This window comes from Vipera ursinii (genome assembly GCF_947247035.1).
Source record: "Vipera ursinii genome assembly, chromosome: 4".
In the NCBI taxonomy this organism is placed as follows: domain Eukaryota; kingdom Metazoa; phylum Chordata; class Lepidosauria; order Squamata; family Viperidae; genus Vipera; species Vipera ursinii.
This window is the reverse complement of record NC_139514.1, coordinates 65660760-65679565: the sequence shown is the minus strand read 5'-3', so window position 1 is coordinate 65679565 and position 18806 is coordinate 65660760. Positions and strand designations below refer to the sequence as shown.

General features: G+C 40.2%; 1 protein-coding gene across 3 annotated transcripts in view; it reads left to right on the top strand.

Moving 5' to 3' along the window:
• SMS (spermine synthase) overlaps nt 1-18806 on the top strand; it is a 43604-nt gene that overhangs the window by 12561 nt on the left and 12237 nt on the right. For all 3 annotated transcript variants that reach the window (XM_083362771.1, XM_083362773.1, XM_083362772.1), the window contains exons 2-4: nt 3081-3201; nt 11091-11181; nt 18265-18329. In XM_083362771.1, the coding sequence (XP_083218897.1) occupies nt 3081-3201; nt 11091-11181; nt 18265-18329 (277 nt within the window). The remainder of the gene's footprint in view (nt 1-3080; nt 3202-11090; nt 11182-18264; nt 18330-18806) is intronic.

Here is an 18806-nt window from a genome sequence, read left to right as displayed (position 1 = left end):
GACAGCCATTCGTCTGAAAATAGTATAGGGTTTCCTGCCTGAGCAGGGGGTTGGACTACATAACCTCCAAGGTCCCTTCCAACATCATCATCATCATCATTATAAAACTTTTATTCATAAAACATTAAACTCAGTCAACTGAACACTCAAATTGACTGGCACTAATGGTTGACATGGGCTGCTGCCAGCATCCTAGGTATCAACCAGGTATCTCCTTAAAATGTAAGATGTTCCGAGTAGCGCAGTTTTTTGTAGCTTTGCTGGAGTTATTGCAGGAAGTTGCAGTTTCTTGATGTAAAACTTTGTAAAGTTTTTGGACATAGTTCCCAGTGCCCCGATGACAATGGGTATCACTGTTACGCGTTTCATCCATACTCACGCAGTTTCGATGGCCAGGTCGCGGTATTTCATAATTCTTTCCAGTTCTTTTTCTTCGATTCTGGCATCTCCTGGTACAGCGATATCAATCAGCTATACGCTTCAGTTCTCTACAACTGTGATATCTGGCGTGTTGTGTTCCAAATGGCGATCTGTCTTTATTTGGAAGTCCCATGAGATCTTCACCCTTTCATTCTCAACAACTTTTTCCACCCTATGTTCCCACGACTTTTCGGACACAGGCATGTCATATTTTTTACACAATGCCCAGTGGATTAGTTTAGCAACTCGGTCATGTCTAGCTTTGTAATCAGTTTGTGCAATTTTGCTGCACTCACATATTAAATGTGAAACAGTTTCAGCTTTGTTGTTGCAAAGTCGGCAATTTGGATTGCCAGTAGATTTTTGTATCTTCGCTTTCATGGCATTAGTTTGTAGTGCTTGTTTTTGAGCAGCCAGTATTAAGCCTTCTGTTTCTTTCTTGATGGTTCCCATCTTAAGCCATGCCATGTCAAGTTGTTATCACATTTTCCTTCAATGTTTTTCAAATGTTGTCCATGCAAAGCTTTGGTTTTCCATCTATTTAATCTATCATCCAGCCGTTTTTCCTTATATTCTGCCTTTGTTTCTGTTATTTTGATAATGCTCTCTGTTTTCACAGCCTGCAGCATTTTTTCTGTACTTCAATTCACATAATCATTCAAATTTCATTTTTCTTCTTCTACAGTTTGGTGGATTTGCAGTAGCCCTCTGCCCTCTATTCTTCTTGGCAGGTACAATCTGTCGATGTCACTTTGTGGATGTAGAGCATGGTGCATGTTCAAAAGTTTACGAGTTTTCCGGTCTAGGTGTTCCAATTCGGCCAATGTCTAGTTGATAATTCCAGCTGGGAAGCATATCACTGGGACTGCCCATGTATTAATGGCTTTAATTATATTTCCACCATTCAGCTTTGATTTTAGTATTTTGCGGACTCTTCTGATGTATTCCTTTTGTATTGACTCTTTGACTTTTCCATTCAAGATGTTATCTGCTTCCAGTATGCCTAGGTATTTGTAACCGTCATCCTTTGCTAGTGCTTTCATAATACTTCCGTTTCCCAGTTCTATTCCTTCTATTTTTCCCACTTTTCCTTGTTGTATGGATAATATAGCACATTTTCCAAGTCCAAAGTCCATTCTGATGTCGCTGCTAAACAGTTGAACTGCGTTGAGTATTGATTCAAGAGGATGATGATGATGATGATGATGATTGACACCTAATATCAAAAAGCACAACAAGAAATGTTCTTCCTGTACCAACTTAGAAAGCTCAGACTACTGAAGGAGCTACTAATACAGTTCTACAAAGGAATTTTTGAGCCTGTTATTTGCACCTGTATAACTGTCAGTTTGGCATAGCAAACAAGACAAACCTGTTTGCAGAAAAACAATTTCAACCAGCCTGCCTTCCATTGAGAACCTATATACTGCACAAGCCAGAAAGAGGGCTGTGAAAATATCTATAAATCACTCACATTCTGGACATAAACTGTTTCAACTTCTTCCCTGAAGATGACATTACACGCCAAAACAACTAGAAACAAGAACATTTCCCCCCCCCTGTGCCATCACTGCTAAACAACTAATTCCCACAGCACTGTCATGCCCTGGGATGTCAAACCACCTAGTAGGCCGGCATGTCAAACCACCTAGTAGGGCTGTATTACTATTATCTTTCCTTTTACCTATTTCCTTAGCTTCTTATGGCTATAACTTTGTTGTTTGTATCTTATGCTTTATGTTGATTGCTTTTAGTTAGTATCCTTTTTTGATTTATGTTGTTTGCTTATTTAGCACATGACTATCACTGAGAGTTGTATCTTATGATTTATGATGATTGTATTTTGTGATGATGATTTATCACTTGTTGCTTATATGTACATTGAAAACTTAGCACCAGAGACAAATTCCTTGTATGTCCAATTGCACTTAGCTAATAAAAAATTGTATTGTGTTGTATTGTGTTGTATTGTATTGTATTGTATTGTATTGTATTGTATTGTATTGTATTGTATTGTATTCTATTCTATTCTATTCTATTCTATTCTATTCTATTCTATTCTATTCTATTCTATTCTATTCTATTCTATTCTTAAAACAATTGGGAAACAGATACTTATTAAAACTGCTATTAATTTGTAAGGTGTGCCAGCTCCACAGAAAACAATATTTCTTTATCGAGATTTATTAAAAGAGGAGAGGATAAGGAATCTTAACCTGATTTTCCAATACTTCATAAAAAGTTTAGAAATTACAGCAGTCGTCATTTTATGCTCATAAAATGCACTAAATATCACTTCTATGTATAGAAAGAATAGAATAGAATAGAATAGAATAGAATAGAATAGAATAGAATAGAATAGAATAGAATAGAATAGAATAGAATAGAATAGAGCTGGAAGGGATATGGTGACCAAAACTGGCTGCAGTATTCTAGGTGTGGTCTTACAAGGGTTTTATAAAGCAGTACTAATACTTCGCATGATCTTAATTCTATGCCTCTTCTGGGGTGTTGGCTACTCCTATCAGTTTGGTGTCATCTGCAAATTTGATGAATTCCCCTTCAGTTCCCTCATCTAAGTCATTGATGAAGATATTGAAGAATACTGGGCCTAAGAACTGGGCCTTATTAACCCATTGGTTTTTTTCCCCTTTGTCTAGCTGATTGTAATGCCATTTTTAAAGGTCTACAGTCCATCTTCCAAAAGGAGGGAATGACAGAGACTATTCATAACTGGGAAAATCATGGTTACCTAGCAACATATGTCAATAAAAATGGCTGGTAAGCTGAATTTTAATATACATGAGTTTTGAAGTATTTTATAATTATCAATTATTTAACAGTTTGTCAAGGTAATCTTTAAGAAGCTAAGTGAAGAGTATACTTAATTTTTATATTTTAAAAAGTGTTAAGAGTTAATTTCTAAGTAACTTATGAAAAATAGTGAAAATGGCATTTATATTAATAAAATTAACATGCTGCTGAAGCTTATTGTTAGGCAAGTTGTAACTTATTGATGTTTTAAGTGTCTTAAACTAATAGATGAAAATAATTATTTTTTGGAGAAGGGTAGAATGTTACAGATAACTTATCACCAAACTGAGGGATATCATCCTAGACACTATTTTCATAAGTAGGTAATTTAGTTGATAGATTTTTTTTAAAAAAATGATGCCCCTTATATAATAACTGATTCCCCTATTTCACGGCTTTTCAACCAGTGGTACGGGTACCACCTGTGGTACATTGGCACCTGGTAGGTGGTACGCAACCATCCTAGAAAAGTGGTAGCGGGGGAGGGGAATGAGCTGAACCGGTGGCAGCACTGCACAAGCCTGAGCGAGAGATGGCTGGAGCTGCAGGGCTCAGTGGAAGCACCAGGATCAGTGCTTCTTTGGGGCTGTCAGGGCTCATCGGAAGCACCAGGATCAGCGCCAGGCTCCAGCTGATCTTGGCGCTTCTCTGAGCCCAGAATAAGCGGCGATCAGCAGGAATGTTGCAGCATCTCCAGGGTCTTGTGATTTACATTCAGATGCTTGGCAACTGATTCATATTTATGACGGTCACGGTGTCCCAGGGTCATGTGAAGTGACCAAAACCTGCTGCAACCACCCAGCAGAGATGGGAATAAGAACCAAACACCCCCCACCCCCGCTGCCAATCCTCAACAGAAATGTTCACAACAATGAAAACCTTGGACAGGAGGAAGAGCGCCACCAGGCAGGCAGGTGTCTTGCTCGGATGTGGCTTGGGGGCACTTTTTTCAGTGCAATTGTAACTTCGAACAGTCACTAAGCGAACTGTTGTAAGTCGAGGGCTACCTTCATCACTTTTTTCTTTTTTTGGGGGGGGGTCATCGTGTTTTTGACACCTTGGTAGGCAACTGGTGGTACTTGGATGTTGCCATATCCTAAAAGTGTTACAATGGGTGAAAAGGTTGAAAAGCCCTGAGCTAGGGACTCTAAAATTTTTCTTGTGCACCCATTTGTTTTGGCATGGTGTGAGGTCTTTCCAGGCCACCAAATACTGGGTGGCTCCATGGAGTTTGCACGAGTCTAGGATTTCCTTAATTTCAAAGTGTTGTTCACCCTCTACCATGATGGATTGTGGTGCTGGGGAAGTTACTGGACGTAAAAGTGACATTATTTGAGGCTTTAGCAGACTGCATTGGAATACAGGGTGGATTTGCATCAAGGCCTCGGTGAGGTCCAACTCCAGTGTGACTGGGTTTATAATGTGTTTGATAGGGAAGGATCCCACAAATTTTGGCCCTAACATTTTGGAGGGTTGAAGGGATTGCAGGAACCTAGTAGACAGGTATACTCTGTCCCCAATGTGGAATGGTTTAGGTTCCATTCTCTTTTTATCTGCTTGGGCCTTACAGGCTGTTCTAGCCTCATCTAGGGCAGCTGGTCACATAACCTTTTGATAGAAGGCCACAGAATTGTCTTTTTAAGAATTGTAGGGTCTTTACAAGCCCAAAGTGTCCCGCCACCTTTGAGTCATGGCAGGTCTGCATAGTATTTAGTCTCTGGCTGGCTGGGACATATAACTTCCCTCCTAACCCTGCCAGCCCCTATGTCATGGAGCAAAGGTTCTTGTAACTAATGAACCATTTGTCTTTTCCAGGTCTTGCTTAAAGGCCAAGAAGATAGTGTTATCTAATGGTGGGGTGCCTTTTGATTGTGCCCTCGTGGTTACTGGGGTTGCTAGTTGCTGCAATAGGAATAGAGGCTTGACTCTTTTGGCCTTTACACTGTTGTATTGTGGCAGCCTGGATAGGGTGTCTGTCAGGAAGTCCCCCCACCCCACTAAATAGTGGAGGGTAAAATTGAAGCACTGGAAGTGATGGGCCCACCGTGCCTGCTTGAGGGACAGTTTCCTCAGATTTTCAATGCTTCTAGGCTTTTGTGGTCAGTCCAAACCTGTAAAGGGATTTTGCTTCCTTCTAAAAAATGCCTCCAATTGAGAAGGGCCTACTTCACTGCATAGGTTTCCTTCTTCCACAATGCCCAGCTTTGTTCGGTCTCAGTATTTTTTTTTGAAGTGTATGCACAGGGTTGCAATTGGCCTTTTTTGTTTTCCTGGAGTAGTACCGCACCTACAACCACGTCACTAGTGTCGGCCTGAATGACAAACAGTCTCTCTGGGTCTGGGTGCTTCAGGACTGGCTCCGCAGAAAAACATCTTTTCAGTTTTTCGAACGTGGCTTGGCATTCCATAATCCACTTTAGTGGCTGGCTAGGTTTTAGCTTATCTCTCCACTTGAATTTTAATAAATTCATAATGGGGAATGCAATCTGCACAAAGGAGGGAATGAACTGCCCATGGAAATTTGCACTTGCTTCCTGGTGCATGGGGTTTTCCATTCTAAAACAGCGTGCTTTTTCTCTGGGTCCATCTCCACCCCCTCATGCAAGATCTGGTAGCTGAGGTAGCCAATTTTCTATTTGTAGAATTCACACTTTGAAAGCTTGGCATATAGTTTAGCAGCACGGAGTTTATTCTGGACCACTCTGACCAGTTTTATGTGCTCCGCTTTCATCTCAGTGTATATTAATATATCAGCCAGGTATACCAAAACTCACTCATACAAGTGCTCATGTAGCATTTCATTTATCAGTTGCATAAATACTGCAGGGGCTCCTTGTAATCCCAAAGGGAGCACTTTAAATTGAAAGTAGCCCACGGGGCAGTTAAAAGCAGCTTTCCATTCATCTCTCTCTCTAATTCTGACTCTGTAAAGTCTCCCGTAAATGGAGTTTAGAAAATACTGGACCAGCATGTTCTTCATGAGGGGCAAGGGTCACATGTTCTCCATGCATACCACATTCAGACCCCTGTAATCCACACAGAGATGAAGAAACCCATCTTCCTTCTCCTGGAACAACACCAGGGCTGCCACCCGAGCCGGCTGGATGAAACCCCGAACTAAGTTTTTATCTATGAACTGGCGTAGTTTGTCTAACTTCCTGGGAGTCATAGAGTACAGTTTAGGCTTTGGAAGTTTAGCTGTGGGGACAATCTTCATGGCACAGTCTGGGCCAGTGAGGAGGGAGTTTGTCTGAACCCCTCTCGCTGAATATTTCAGCCAAATTGTGGTATTCCTTAGGTATGCCTCTCAGCGACTTGCTCTTTGCAGCTGCTGCCACTTCTCAATTTGGCTCTGTTTTCTGTTGCGATTGCTAGGTGGGGCTTTCTGTTCCCATGGGAACCTTAACCACCTGTCCTGCCAGTTCATCTGTGGGTCCCATTTTTTCAGCCATGTCAGTCCGAGGAGGAGGGGCCATTCCATGTCAGGTGCCACTATAAAGGTTAAAGTCTCAGAGTGGCTCCCCATGGTTAAATCCAGTGGTTTAGTGGCAAAGATGGCTTGGGCGCCTCCAGCGATGGACCCGACTAGCTGGCAGAATAGGTTCTTTAATCTTAGGCAAACCTCCAGTTTTCCCACTAGGGTGGCGCTTATTAAGCATCTGGTGCAGCCCGGGTCTAGTAGGGCCTTTAGAGCTACTTTTGTCCCCATGCCTGGAATTACCAGGGGGTCATCATCGTAGTGGCTGTTGGATGTCCCTGACTCTTTCTCCTGTTGGGTTGGGGTTCCCCCTTCTGATTTTGGGGAGGGATGGAATTCTGTGACCTCTGCACTCTTCAGGGCTGTGTCCTTAGGGTGTTGGGAAGGCTTGGTCAGTTTTTCCCCTGATGGTCAATCGGCCTTCTTTGTGGGGGTCTTCAAACAGCATTCCATAGCCCTGTGGCCTTGCTTGACACATTTGAAGCAGGCAGTTGAGCGCGATGGTGCTACCTTCCTCTTTCTGGCAGGGATAGTGTCCACACCCTGCCTGAGCAGTGCTGGTTCCAGGCTTAGTCAATCTGCTTCTTCAGCTAAGATGCACCAGTCGTGGAGGCAAGCAGGGGCTCCTTTGGCAATGCAGGCATGGTATAGGTCGTTGTTAAGCCCATCTTTTAAACAGCTCACCAGGATGTCTTCCAGTCAGTTGAGGCGGTAGACTAAGTTCCGAAATTCTTCGGTGTATTTGGCTACTTGATGGCAGCCTCATCTCATTGTCTTAATGCAGTCTCACATCTTTCGATCAGCCAGGGGGTCTTCAAAATGCCACCTCAGCCTTGCCATGAAACGGTTGGCGTTCCGGAGCTCTGGAACATCAGCGTTATGCAGGGTCAACATCCATCTGGCAGCAGCAGCAGCTTCCAGGGCTAGGGTGACAACTCTGAACCTGGTTCCCTCACTGGAGAGTTCTCGCCCGTATTCCTTCATGTACATGAGGACATGGGCGAGGAAGAACCCCAACTGTTGAGGGTCCCCATCGAACTTGACACCCAGAAGGGTGTCTTCTGCTCTGGCCTGGGGCTCCCCTTCTGCCCCCCTGGGTATTTACCCCGACTGGGACGACCCGAGGTTGGGTAGCTAGGGCAGCGGTTGCCCTTTCTGTATAAGCTGTGGCATTGGCTGAGGTTCCTGGGGTGGGTTTCTCCGCTGGTTCCTCGCTCTTTCACCCCACAGCCACTGGCTTTTTGCACCTTCAGGTTCTGGAAGACTTCCACCATGAAGTATATGGCGCATTTCAGGAGTTGGTCAGCTGAGCTCGGCTCTTTGCCTGGTTTGTCATCGGTGTAGAGTAGCTCCATCTCGCGCTTCCAGCCCGGCATCCAACTACCACAGGTGAGAGTGACCCGATGGGTCCTCCCTTCCCAGTCCTCTCTTTTTCCCCACGCCCATGGACCATCTGGGCCTCTGGGGATCTTCCATGGCGGTGGCTTCCTCCATCGACTCGGAGGGGCTATCCTCAGGGTGAATCTTTGTGGAGGTCTCTGCCCAACACTCAGACTCCTGCTCACTGCCATGTTGAGACATCATGTGCACGGGTTGACCACTTTGCAGATCTTGCCTAATGTAAGATCCTGCCTCAGCTAATACTCCCAAGAAAGCAGAACTCTTGAAACTGACATTGTTTCAAAAGGAAGTTTTGTTGAACAGTTAGACAAGATCTGAATAATTCCCACACGAAAAGTTACATTAAACCCCCTCTTCAAAACCTCTCCCAGGTGCCCAACTGCCTGGTCCAAATCCAGCCAATCCACAAATGTAAAGTTGTTATGGGAACTGGACGTTGAAAGAGCGATAAAACTGTTCCCCCAGGTTTTAAATCCTCTTCTCAGTGGAGCAGAGATAAAGCAGATGTCCCCAGGCACATTCCTCCCCTCTTTCACACCTAAAGAGATACATCAAAAGTTGAGAGAACAAAGGAAAAGAAACACATCCCATAGCCCAAGCGTCTCCCCACCCAACAGAATGGCAGCACCCCGAAAATGATTTGAGGGGCCTGACATATTCTGATTCTTTAAGTTCTAAATATTATTTTCTCCAAACGTAATCAGATCTGTATCTAAAAGAAACTCTGGGAAAGTCTTCAAAACTGTCCTATATGAAATATTTTTGATTTATAACAATACAAATAACCTGGGAAAAACAAAAATCTACTTTTTTTTGAGTTCATTAAATTTGGAAACCATTTTTGGATTATAACAATAGACATTGGTTTATATCACATTCAAAATTTATGCTACATTTAACATGAAGTTCAATATTTACGTTTTTATCTTTGGACAGTTTTTATATTTTATGATTGCAAGCCACCCAGAGTTACCTAGGGTAAGATGGGTGGCCGATAAGTTTTATTTATAGATAGATAAATAGATAGGTAGATAGGTAGATAGATAGATAGATAGATAGATAGATAGATAGATAGATAGATAGATAGATAGAGTCTGAAATTGCAATTCTTCTTTTATGAATTATACTACATTATTGTTGTTCGATTTCTTAGATTTTAACAATTTAAAACAATATAGGTAGTCCTTGACTTACAACACTTCATTTAGTGACTGTTACAATGGCACTGAAAAAAGTGACTTATGACCATTTTTCACACTTACAACTTTTGTAGCATCCCCACGATCACATTATCAAAATTCAGATGCTTGGCCACAGGTTCAGATTTATGACACTTGCTGTGTCCCCAGATCATGTGATCACCTTTTACGACCTTCTGACAAGCAAAGTCAATGGGGAAGCCGAATTCCCTTAACAACCAATTTACTAACTTACCAACTGCAATGTTTCACTTAACAATTATGGCAATAAAAGTCATTAAAATGGGACAAAACTCACTTAACAAATATCTCATTGAACAACAGAAATGTTGTGCCCAATTGTCATAAGTCAAGGACTACCTGTATTTGGATACTTAAAACTAAACAAAATATAATTTTTTGACAAAATTCACAATGTTTTTAATATTTCTGTTGCATGGTTATGTTGATATTCTTGAACTGATATAATACAACTACTGTAGAAAACCTTGCATTTCTAATTTTGATAGATAAAGGCATATATATTTATATAATTAAAATGATTTTAAGTAGTTTTATAAATAAATGAACTATAGAGAGTACAAAGAAGCTAACAACAGTAAGGTAAAATAAAACAAAGTGCAAAATACAAAAATAAGTTAGCAGTTAAATCAGTTACATCACCAATAATGAAATTAGTGCTGTGTATTTCAAATAAAACACCATTTTGTTTATGTTCCCAGAGCCCTACTACACTGGTTTTAGCCATGTGACAGAAAAACAGATAATAACCCTGCTCTGGAGAGTTCCAGAACAATGTCTGTGTTCTATGTTAAGTATGTTTCTGAAGACACCAAATGCATAAGAGATCCTTTGTTCTTATCAGCAATGAAAAGTTGTGTAGGAGTGATCTAAAGCTGTGACTGATTTTAAGAACATCATGGGTCCAGAAAGAAATAATATTTCATTAAAGAAGTTGTATGTTTCTGGAACTATGGGTATTCTGGCCCAGATGTTTTCAAAGATCAGTGTATGTTCTGTTTTAGTTTTAAGGATTGATTGATTGATTGACTGTTTGGATTTAAAAGGCCACTAAACAAAAACAATGTGTTCTCGCAGCGTACAACAAAAAGAATATTCAATGTGTTGTTATATATTTGATTTAATCACCCACTATATAAAATGGTGATTGAACACAGTAATTAAAACAATTGGTTGAAGTATAGTCAAACACTGGAGGAAAAGTGACATTTTATTTTCAAAGACCTCTATTGCTCCCTGCAGCTTAACATATAAAGCTAGCTCTTTTTGGAGCACTGATAACAATTTAATCCCAATATGTGATGTATACTTTAGATATTTATTAAAACTATGTTTTGAAAGTTCAGAAATACTACGATTAAGAGTCTAGCAAACAAAAAAAGGCAGTAAAATACCCAGATGGCCATCTTTAAACAAAAACTCAAAGAATACTTGACCCAGAAGAACAAGTAACAGTTTTGATGGTAGCAATTTCTCAATTGTTGCAGAAAAAATAATTATTTAAAATAAAGAGGAACTTTTACCAATCTGATGTCCTCCAGGTGACATCTTTGGCCAAGTTGTTTGAGAACTTGAAGAGTTGGCTCTGTCTCTTAAAAAAAGAAGGGAATATAATTTTTTAATTAGAACACTATCTTACTGTGCAGGTAAGGAATGTATTCTTTAGCATATATAAAGTTTTATGAGCTAAAACTAAGTCTTATTAGGATTTTATTTAGTAAAATTCTGGCTTTACATTATTTCTTTTTATTGTCTAGCTTTGCGAATCTGAGAATTTATCCTCATGGTTTAGTTTTGGTTGATGTACAGAGTTGCAGTGATTTGAACGAGAGAGAAGAAATAGAACAGGTGGGTAAGCTGTTAATTTTTATTAATAATTTTTATTAAAAGAGGAAATAAAAATATTTTTATACAATTTTAGCTGAGCTTATTCCCTCATTTGTCATACATGTATCATGTTTACAATGATAAATTATAAATTGAAGCATGTGAAGTCTTTAGGGGGGGCCAGTTTGGAGTAGTGGTTAAACAGCAGGCTTGGTTAATGCATCAGACTGTGAGTTCTAGTTCCGCCTTACCCATCTGGGTAGCTTTTCCCCAGTCAATCTTTCTCAGCCCTTTCTCAGGGATTGGGGAGGGGGGAGGTGGAGGAGGGGTTTTTTGTATTTAAAATTGTATTATAAAACTTTTCAATTAAAAAAAAATATTTCTCAGCCCTAGGAAACAAGCAGTGGCAAACCACTTCTGAAAAACCTTGCTAAGAACAGGAACTTTTCCAAGCAGTTGCTAGGAGTCAGTGCTGATTTAAAGCCGCAAAACAAACAAAAAAACCCTCCAAGAAACAAACGTGAGAGTTTAGATGTTAATTATTAAATTCAAATCCTTTTAGCCACAAACCTTATCTGACTTAGTTTTCTTTTTTTTAATTTTTTTTTACATTTTGAATACAAAAAAAAAGAAATCTGATTATTTCTTTCCAAAAATTCCAATAGATCTACAATGTGTCTCACATTATTCTTCATTTGTCTACCACTTATAAATCCAGTTTGATCACTATGAATCACTTGTTGCATTACCTTCATTAATCTGTTAGCTACCGTATTTTCCGGTGTATAAGACGACTGGGTGTATAAGACGACCCCCCCAACTTTTGAGATGATTTTCAAGATTTTTCGTCTTATACGCCGGAAAATCAGCGAGCCCGGGAAGGCACGACCTCCCCTCTCACTGTGGAGGAAGCAGGGCAGGCTGGCGTCTGGCGGGAGCTGGCAGGGCAGTCCTGTGCACGCACGCGCTCCCCAGCTGTTAAGGAGCACTCCTTAGCAGCCAGGGAGTGCGCGCGTGTGCAGGACTGCCCTGCCGGCTCCCGCCCGACGCTGTTCCCTCTTGAGGCAGCATCGCTCCCCGGCTCCTAAGGAGTCCTCGGGGATGCTGCCTCAAGAGGGAAGAGCGTCGGGTCCTGCCGGCTCCCACCCGACGCTCTTCCCTCTTGAGGTTTTTGAAGAAAGGCGTCACTGCCTGCAGTTTCGAGCCAGAGCTCCACCGTCCAAATGAATCTCACGCAACGTCCCAACAGGCCCTCCGCTTTCATTTCCACTTCGGATAAACAAATTAAAGGGAGATTGTTCGTACGACTCTCGGTTTCAGGACAGCGATGGAAGTAGAGGCAGTGATCAATTTCCTGTGTCCGATGGACAAATCAGGACCCAGTGACGCCCAAAGAGGTGGCGCCTTCCTTCTCTTCCGTTGCGAGCTGCTCCAGGGATTCCACAGGTGGCTGCACATTCTGGTTAGGGAGGGCGGCTCCTCCTCGGCTTTGGAGACGAGGTGGATCGGGTGGGGGGGGAAAGGGGAAGGGACGCTTTCATCTTATTTTCTATCTCTCGCTCACCTCCTAGTCATGATTCATGATATTTACAGCTGCCCGGGACATTATGTACTTGTAGGGTAAGCCTGGGGGAAGGGAATTATTGGGAGGAGCTGCGGGAAGGCGTTAGGGAGACAGTGGAGGAAGAAAGTAGCGATGATCTCTTCCCACCCTCCCCTCCCAGGTGCTAAAAGGGAATTTGGGTGTACCCGGAAAATAACATTGTCGGCGGGATCTAGGCGGATCTTTGGAAGGAGTCTAGCTGTTGCTGGAGTCTTGTCTTCTAACCCGCTCCGTAGTGATCTTGCTGGAACGGAAGGTTTGCTTCTCCAGGAAAGCTAATCAGTATTAGAAAGTTAGCACAGGAAGCGGTAGCTTCTGTTCCTTTCACAGCCAAGAGCCGGAAAACGTTTCTTCCAAGATTTGGAATCGCAGTAGAAAAATAACTAAATTTGGAACTTTTCGGCATATGGTAAACGCCAAGAGAAATACAAACAGGTTGAATGGATTTTCGGTCTGGCCAGCAAGATCCAATGTTATGTATGCTAACTAAATCATAATCAAAGCATTAATATATATCCAATATGTGTGCACAAGACAGATAGAGATCTTAGCAGGGCCGTTATTTTACTCTTGGGTCCTGCCGGCTCCCGCCCGACGCTCTTCCCTCTTGAGGCAGCATCCCCGAGGACTCCTTAGGAGCTGGGGAGCGATGCTGCCTCAAGAGGGAAGAGCGTCGGGCGGGAGCCGGCAGGGCAGTCCTGCGCACGCGCGTGCTCCCCAGCTGCTAAGGAGTGCTCCTTAACAGCTGGGGAGCGCGCGCGTGCGCAGGACTGCCCTGCCGGCTCCCGCCAGACGCTAGCCTGCCCTGCTTCCTCCCGGGCTTACTGATTTTCCGGCGTATAAGGCGACTGGGCGTATAAGATGACCCCCCAACTTTTGAGATGATTTTCATGGGTTAAAAAGTCGTCTTATACACCGGAAAATACGGTAAGATTTTTGCAAATATCTTATAATCAGTATTTAAAAGTGATATTGGTCTGTAGTTTTTAGCTTGGGTGGCATCCTGATCTTCCTTCGGGATCAACGAAATAAAAGCAGTTTTCTACGATGGAGGCACCCCTCCTCCCAATTGAATTGTCTTAAACAGTTCCCTTAAAGGTTCCACCATTTCTAACTGTAAATTTTTATAGTAAATGGCAGTCAAACCATCAGTTCCCGGCGCTTTACCCACTTTTAATTGTTTAATTGCTAAAAAAATTTCTTCATCAGTTATCAATTGGTTCATCCCTTCCTTTTGTTCTTGCGTAAGAACAGGAATATTGGCTTTTATCAAATATTCATCTATATCTACATCTCTAATCTTATCTCTAGCATACAACTTAGAATAAAAATCAACAAAAGTCTTTTTAATGAGATTCTGCTGATACACTACTTTACCCTTATGTTCTATTCTATCTATATTACAAGCTCTTTGCTTCTTCCTTAACAAGTAAGCTAACCATCTACCCGGTTTATTAGCATTACAAAAAGTGTTATGTTTAGCATACCGTAAGTTAGTTGCCACTTGATCTGCCATTAACGTATCAAACTGACCCCTTAATAAAGTAATTACCTCTTTGATCTTCCCATCAGATGGCTTCAGAATTAAAGCCTTTTCTTTTTCCTTAATTTCATCCTCTAATTCTTTCCTCTTAAATTCCAGTTTACGTCTATGTTTATTATTCAAATATATTAATACACCTCTCATATAAGCTTTACTTGCATCCAGACCATCTCAATAGAAGTACCTTTATGCATATTAATTTTATCTGTTTTTTACACTCTTCCACATTTTCCTGGTATCTAAACAAATTTTCATTTAAACGCCAAGACCGTCTATCTCCATTATCTTTTTCTATCTCCAACCATACTGGACTATGATCAGATATAGTTCTTGGACAAATCTTGATCTTCTTAATCCTAGGAAAAAAATCATTAGTAATTAATACAAAATCGATCCTGGAGAAAGATTGATGTCTGTCGGAGAAAAAAGTAAAGTCTTTTTCTTGCAAGTTCCTTTCTCTCCAAACATCTCTCAATTCCAAGTCATCCTTCATCTCAAAAAAAGATTTAAGCAGTTTAGCATGACTTGGCGTGCTTTTAAAAAGGCCTCCCTTGTCCATTTGTACATCCAAAACGCCATTCCAATCTCCCATAAAAATACAAGATTTATAATCCCACTGAGTAATCTTGCTATGTAGTAAATTGTAAAAATCTCCTTGCTGTTGATTAGAAGCATATAGTCCAACCAAAAGCATTTTCTTGCCTTCTATTAATAATTCAATTATAACATATCTTCCTTGTTTGTCTGCTTCAATTAAACTTGCTGTTAAAGTATTCTTAACATAGATAACAACTCCATTTTTCTTATCAGGCGCAGAAGCAATAAACTGTGTGCCCAACCTAAAGTTTACCAAGTACTTTTGATCAGCCGCTCGAATATGTGTTTCCTGTAAGCAAATAATATCGTTTTTACATTGCTTTAAATATTGAAATACTTTCTTTCTCTTATGTGGTGAATTTAGACCATTAACATTCCAGGTTAGAAGCTTTGTCGCCATCTTTTGCGACCTGAAGCTTTTGGAGCACCTCTTCCAAAATCACCTGCACTCTCTTTGGCCTCGCTCCTCCCACTGCTTCACTGTAAGTAAGTTTTTGAGATTCCATCATAACTCTCTGCTGTTCTTGCTCTTGTCTCATTCATCTAGCTGCAGCGCGTGTCATTCTTTGGTCTCTGACCTCCTCCATTGATACTGAAATCTGATCCACTCCTGTAACTTTCTGGAATTCTCCATCTTTCAGCTGCGTGACTCCTTCAGCACCTTGTGTACTCTCACTTTGTGGTTGATGCTCTCCTTTACCATTCTTCCTTTTGGATTCCAGAAGTGGTATGGGGACTGCCTTCAAAATGTTAGCATAGAAATCACATGCCTGTAACACTGTGAGAAGACGATATCTCTTGCCTGCATACATCACCACCATACCTACTGGAATCTCCCATCTGAACTGGATATCCCGTCTTCTTAATTCTTCTGCCAAAAAAGCAAACTCTTTCCTTCTACTTAAAATTCTTGGAGGGATCTCTTTTAAAATTAAAACTTCTTGCTCTGCAACTGCAAATTTGCTATTATAAAAGGCTTGAATAACCTCATTTCTAATTGCTCTCTTTGTAAAATAAACCACCATATCTCTAGGTAGTTTCCTTTGTCTTGCAATCCAGGAATTGACACGAAATATTTTATCTATATCCACCATAATATCTTCTGCTGAGCGCCCCAAAACCTCTTCAAGGGCTTCTGAAACTACTTTTTTCAAATTTTCCTTAGAGTCTTCCTTCATCCCTCTAATTCTCACAGCAAATTCCATCTCTCTATGCTGAACCAATAATAAATCGTCGTCAATCTTTTCCATCACCATTTCAGCATCCGTCATTTTAGTATCTAATCTCACACTATTTTGGCTAAGTTCTTCCACTCTCTCATCCAAACGTTCAATACAAACAGCCATGCCTTGAAATGCAAGTAAAATGTCTGCCCTTAATTCTGTGTTCTTCTCCTCCATAAGTTCAGCTAATTGTTGGGATTGCTTTTCCAAAGCCTCTTGCAAAACATCCTACAGATCTTTTATTGTCAAGGCTGGTGCAGGTGCCGGGGGAGGGGGCATTAAAGCCTGTAATGAAGATTGCTGAACTGGCGAAGCCTCTGCGCTTCTAGGAACTTTAGATGATTTGGCAGCCATTTTCACCCACTTAATTCTGTTGCGCACTTTCACTTTTAAAAGTCTCCACAAAATCTACTTAGTTAAAGTTCATATACTTGCTCTGACAACATTCTCCTGTACAGCTCTGCCTGCATCCAAGTAATCCAAAGTTCATTCTCGCTGGCAGGGATGGTTGCTGCGTCCTGCTCTGCTCCAAAGCCCTGGAGCAGAGGCGTCCCGAAGTCCGGAGCGAACTCAGGCTTTGGGGGGGCTCAATCCTTCGACCACCAAAGTTTCAACTCTGGTGGTCTGGGAGAGCTCTACCCCTGCCTGGGCGCTCACCCCCTCCTCTTCTCCCGAGGAGCGGGCTTCCGAGCTGCCAAAACAGCTGATCGTCGCTGTTTTTGGCGGCTCTACGAAAACAACGGGGCTGACAGCCGAAATGGCTGCCGGCAACGGAGCCTTGCCACCCGGAAGTCCTATCTGACTTAGTTTTCATGCAAAGTATCTATTTATAAGTTGTTGGTCAGTTTAGTTTTGACAGCACTTCCTTCTTTCCTGCCTTTAATATTTTTGGCTTAATGTACGTTCTTTTCTTTTTAACATTGTTTATACCCAAAGGGAGTAATAGAATGATGGGTGAGTAAGTAGGTAGGTACCTAGGAGGATTATGGGTATATAGAATATCACAGTGGTTATAGTTTTCTTTTAGTATCGGATGGTGCATATTTCTGAATATCTGTTGCTAAAAGAGACCAGCAAGGAAGAATTACTAAGCTTGAGTTATCTTGGTCATTGGGTGGCTACTGTGTGGAAAAAATGCTAAGCAAAATAGTCTTTTACTATGATATATATTTTTTTAACCTTTTATTTTAATTTAAAAAATATTATTGAAAAACATTAAAGAACAATAAGGAAATAAAAAAAGAAATGAGAGATTAAAAACATACAAATGAATAAATGGAATTTACAGATATAGAAATTAAAAGTTTTTCAAAATTCATTGATTAAGTATATTATATCATTTTTAAAATCAGTATTGATCTCTAAACAATGTAATATCAGAAACGGTTATTAAAGATTTAAGTTATTGCTATTACTTCAGCAGAAAAAGAGTTACTCAGATAATTTTATGGATGTGGTTAAACATTTAGCATCAATTTAGTTCTATTTCAGTTCATTACAACCAATACCTAGCAAATATGTAAAAAGAAAGAAAACAAAACAAGTAAACATAAGCAGATGCAATAATCAAGCTTATTTCACGGAGTCTCCTTCCATAAAATAGCAGTTAGATAGCAAGCCTTTATAACATTACGTATTACATAAAAGACCTTAACAGGAAGAAAATCAATATACCGTAAGTCACCTGAATGGGCAGAATTGTTGCTAAAAAGGGAAAATAAAATACTAAAGTGATGATAGCAAAAGTACAAGACTAAGACAATGCATCACCTCCCAATTAAAAATTTTATTGGATAACTGGCTAGTCGTGACCTATCTCAAAAAATGATTGTGGGAAAAATTGGAATATAAATCAAATAATGCAAACTATTACTAACATGTTTTTATTTGTTTACTGAAAACTTAGCTTCATTGAACCACATAAAGTGGACAAAATTTCAGCTTTGCTTCAGGATGCATATAAAAATCGATATTTGAAGTAATGTTCAAGAAGATTGTTATGTTAATTGTTTTGGGATGAACATAAGCTATACAGAGTTGATTGAATAATAATGATGCATATAGTTGTAATGAGTGGTATCAAATTCTTAAGTTTAATATGTTTTTACTGTTGTTTATACACATATGTTTTCCTGCAGCTTCTAAATAAAGTAGAAGAAAAAATGAAAGAACTCTTTCATAAAAGTATCAAAAGGATAAAGCGGTAAGGATGTTTGTGCTTTCATACCTCTCTTAAATATGAGTAACAATGAAGGACATGACTGAATAAATTTGAAATCAAAGCAATAGTTAAAGTATCTCCTATATTATATACAGTATAGAGCTTTTATATAGTGCTAACATTATTTTGTTAGCTGTTTGTTGGAGGGCAGACTTCTAAGATGATAGTAATTTCCATGTATTTAAATTAAGAGAAAGCAAACAAAAAAAAATTATAATAATTTTTATTAAAGTTTACAAATAAAAAACTAAAACAAACTAAGAAAATGTTAAAAGTAAAACTTAAAAAAATTAAAAGTGCAAAGAAAATAAGAAAATATGTATGTAAAGAAATAACTCGCCCCTCCCTCATAACAAATACAACTTCAGTAACTTATCACCTTCTCCGATATTTCAATAAAATATCTTTTACATATATGTATACTGTATATACTATATATTAACTCCAAATAACTAGATC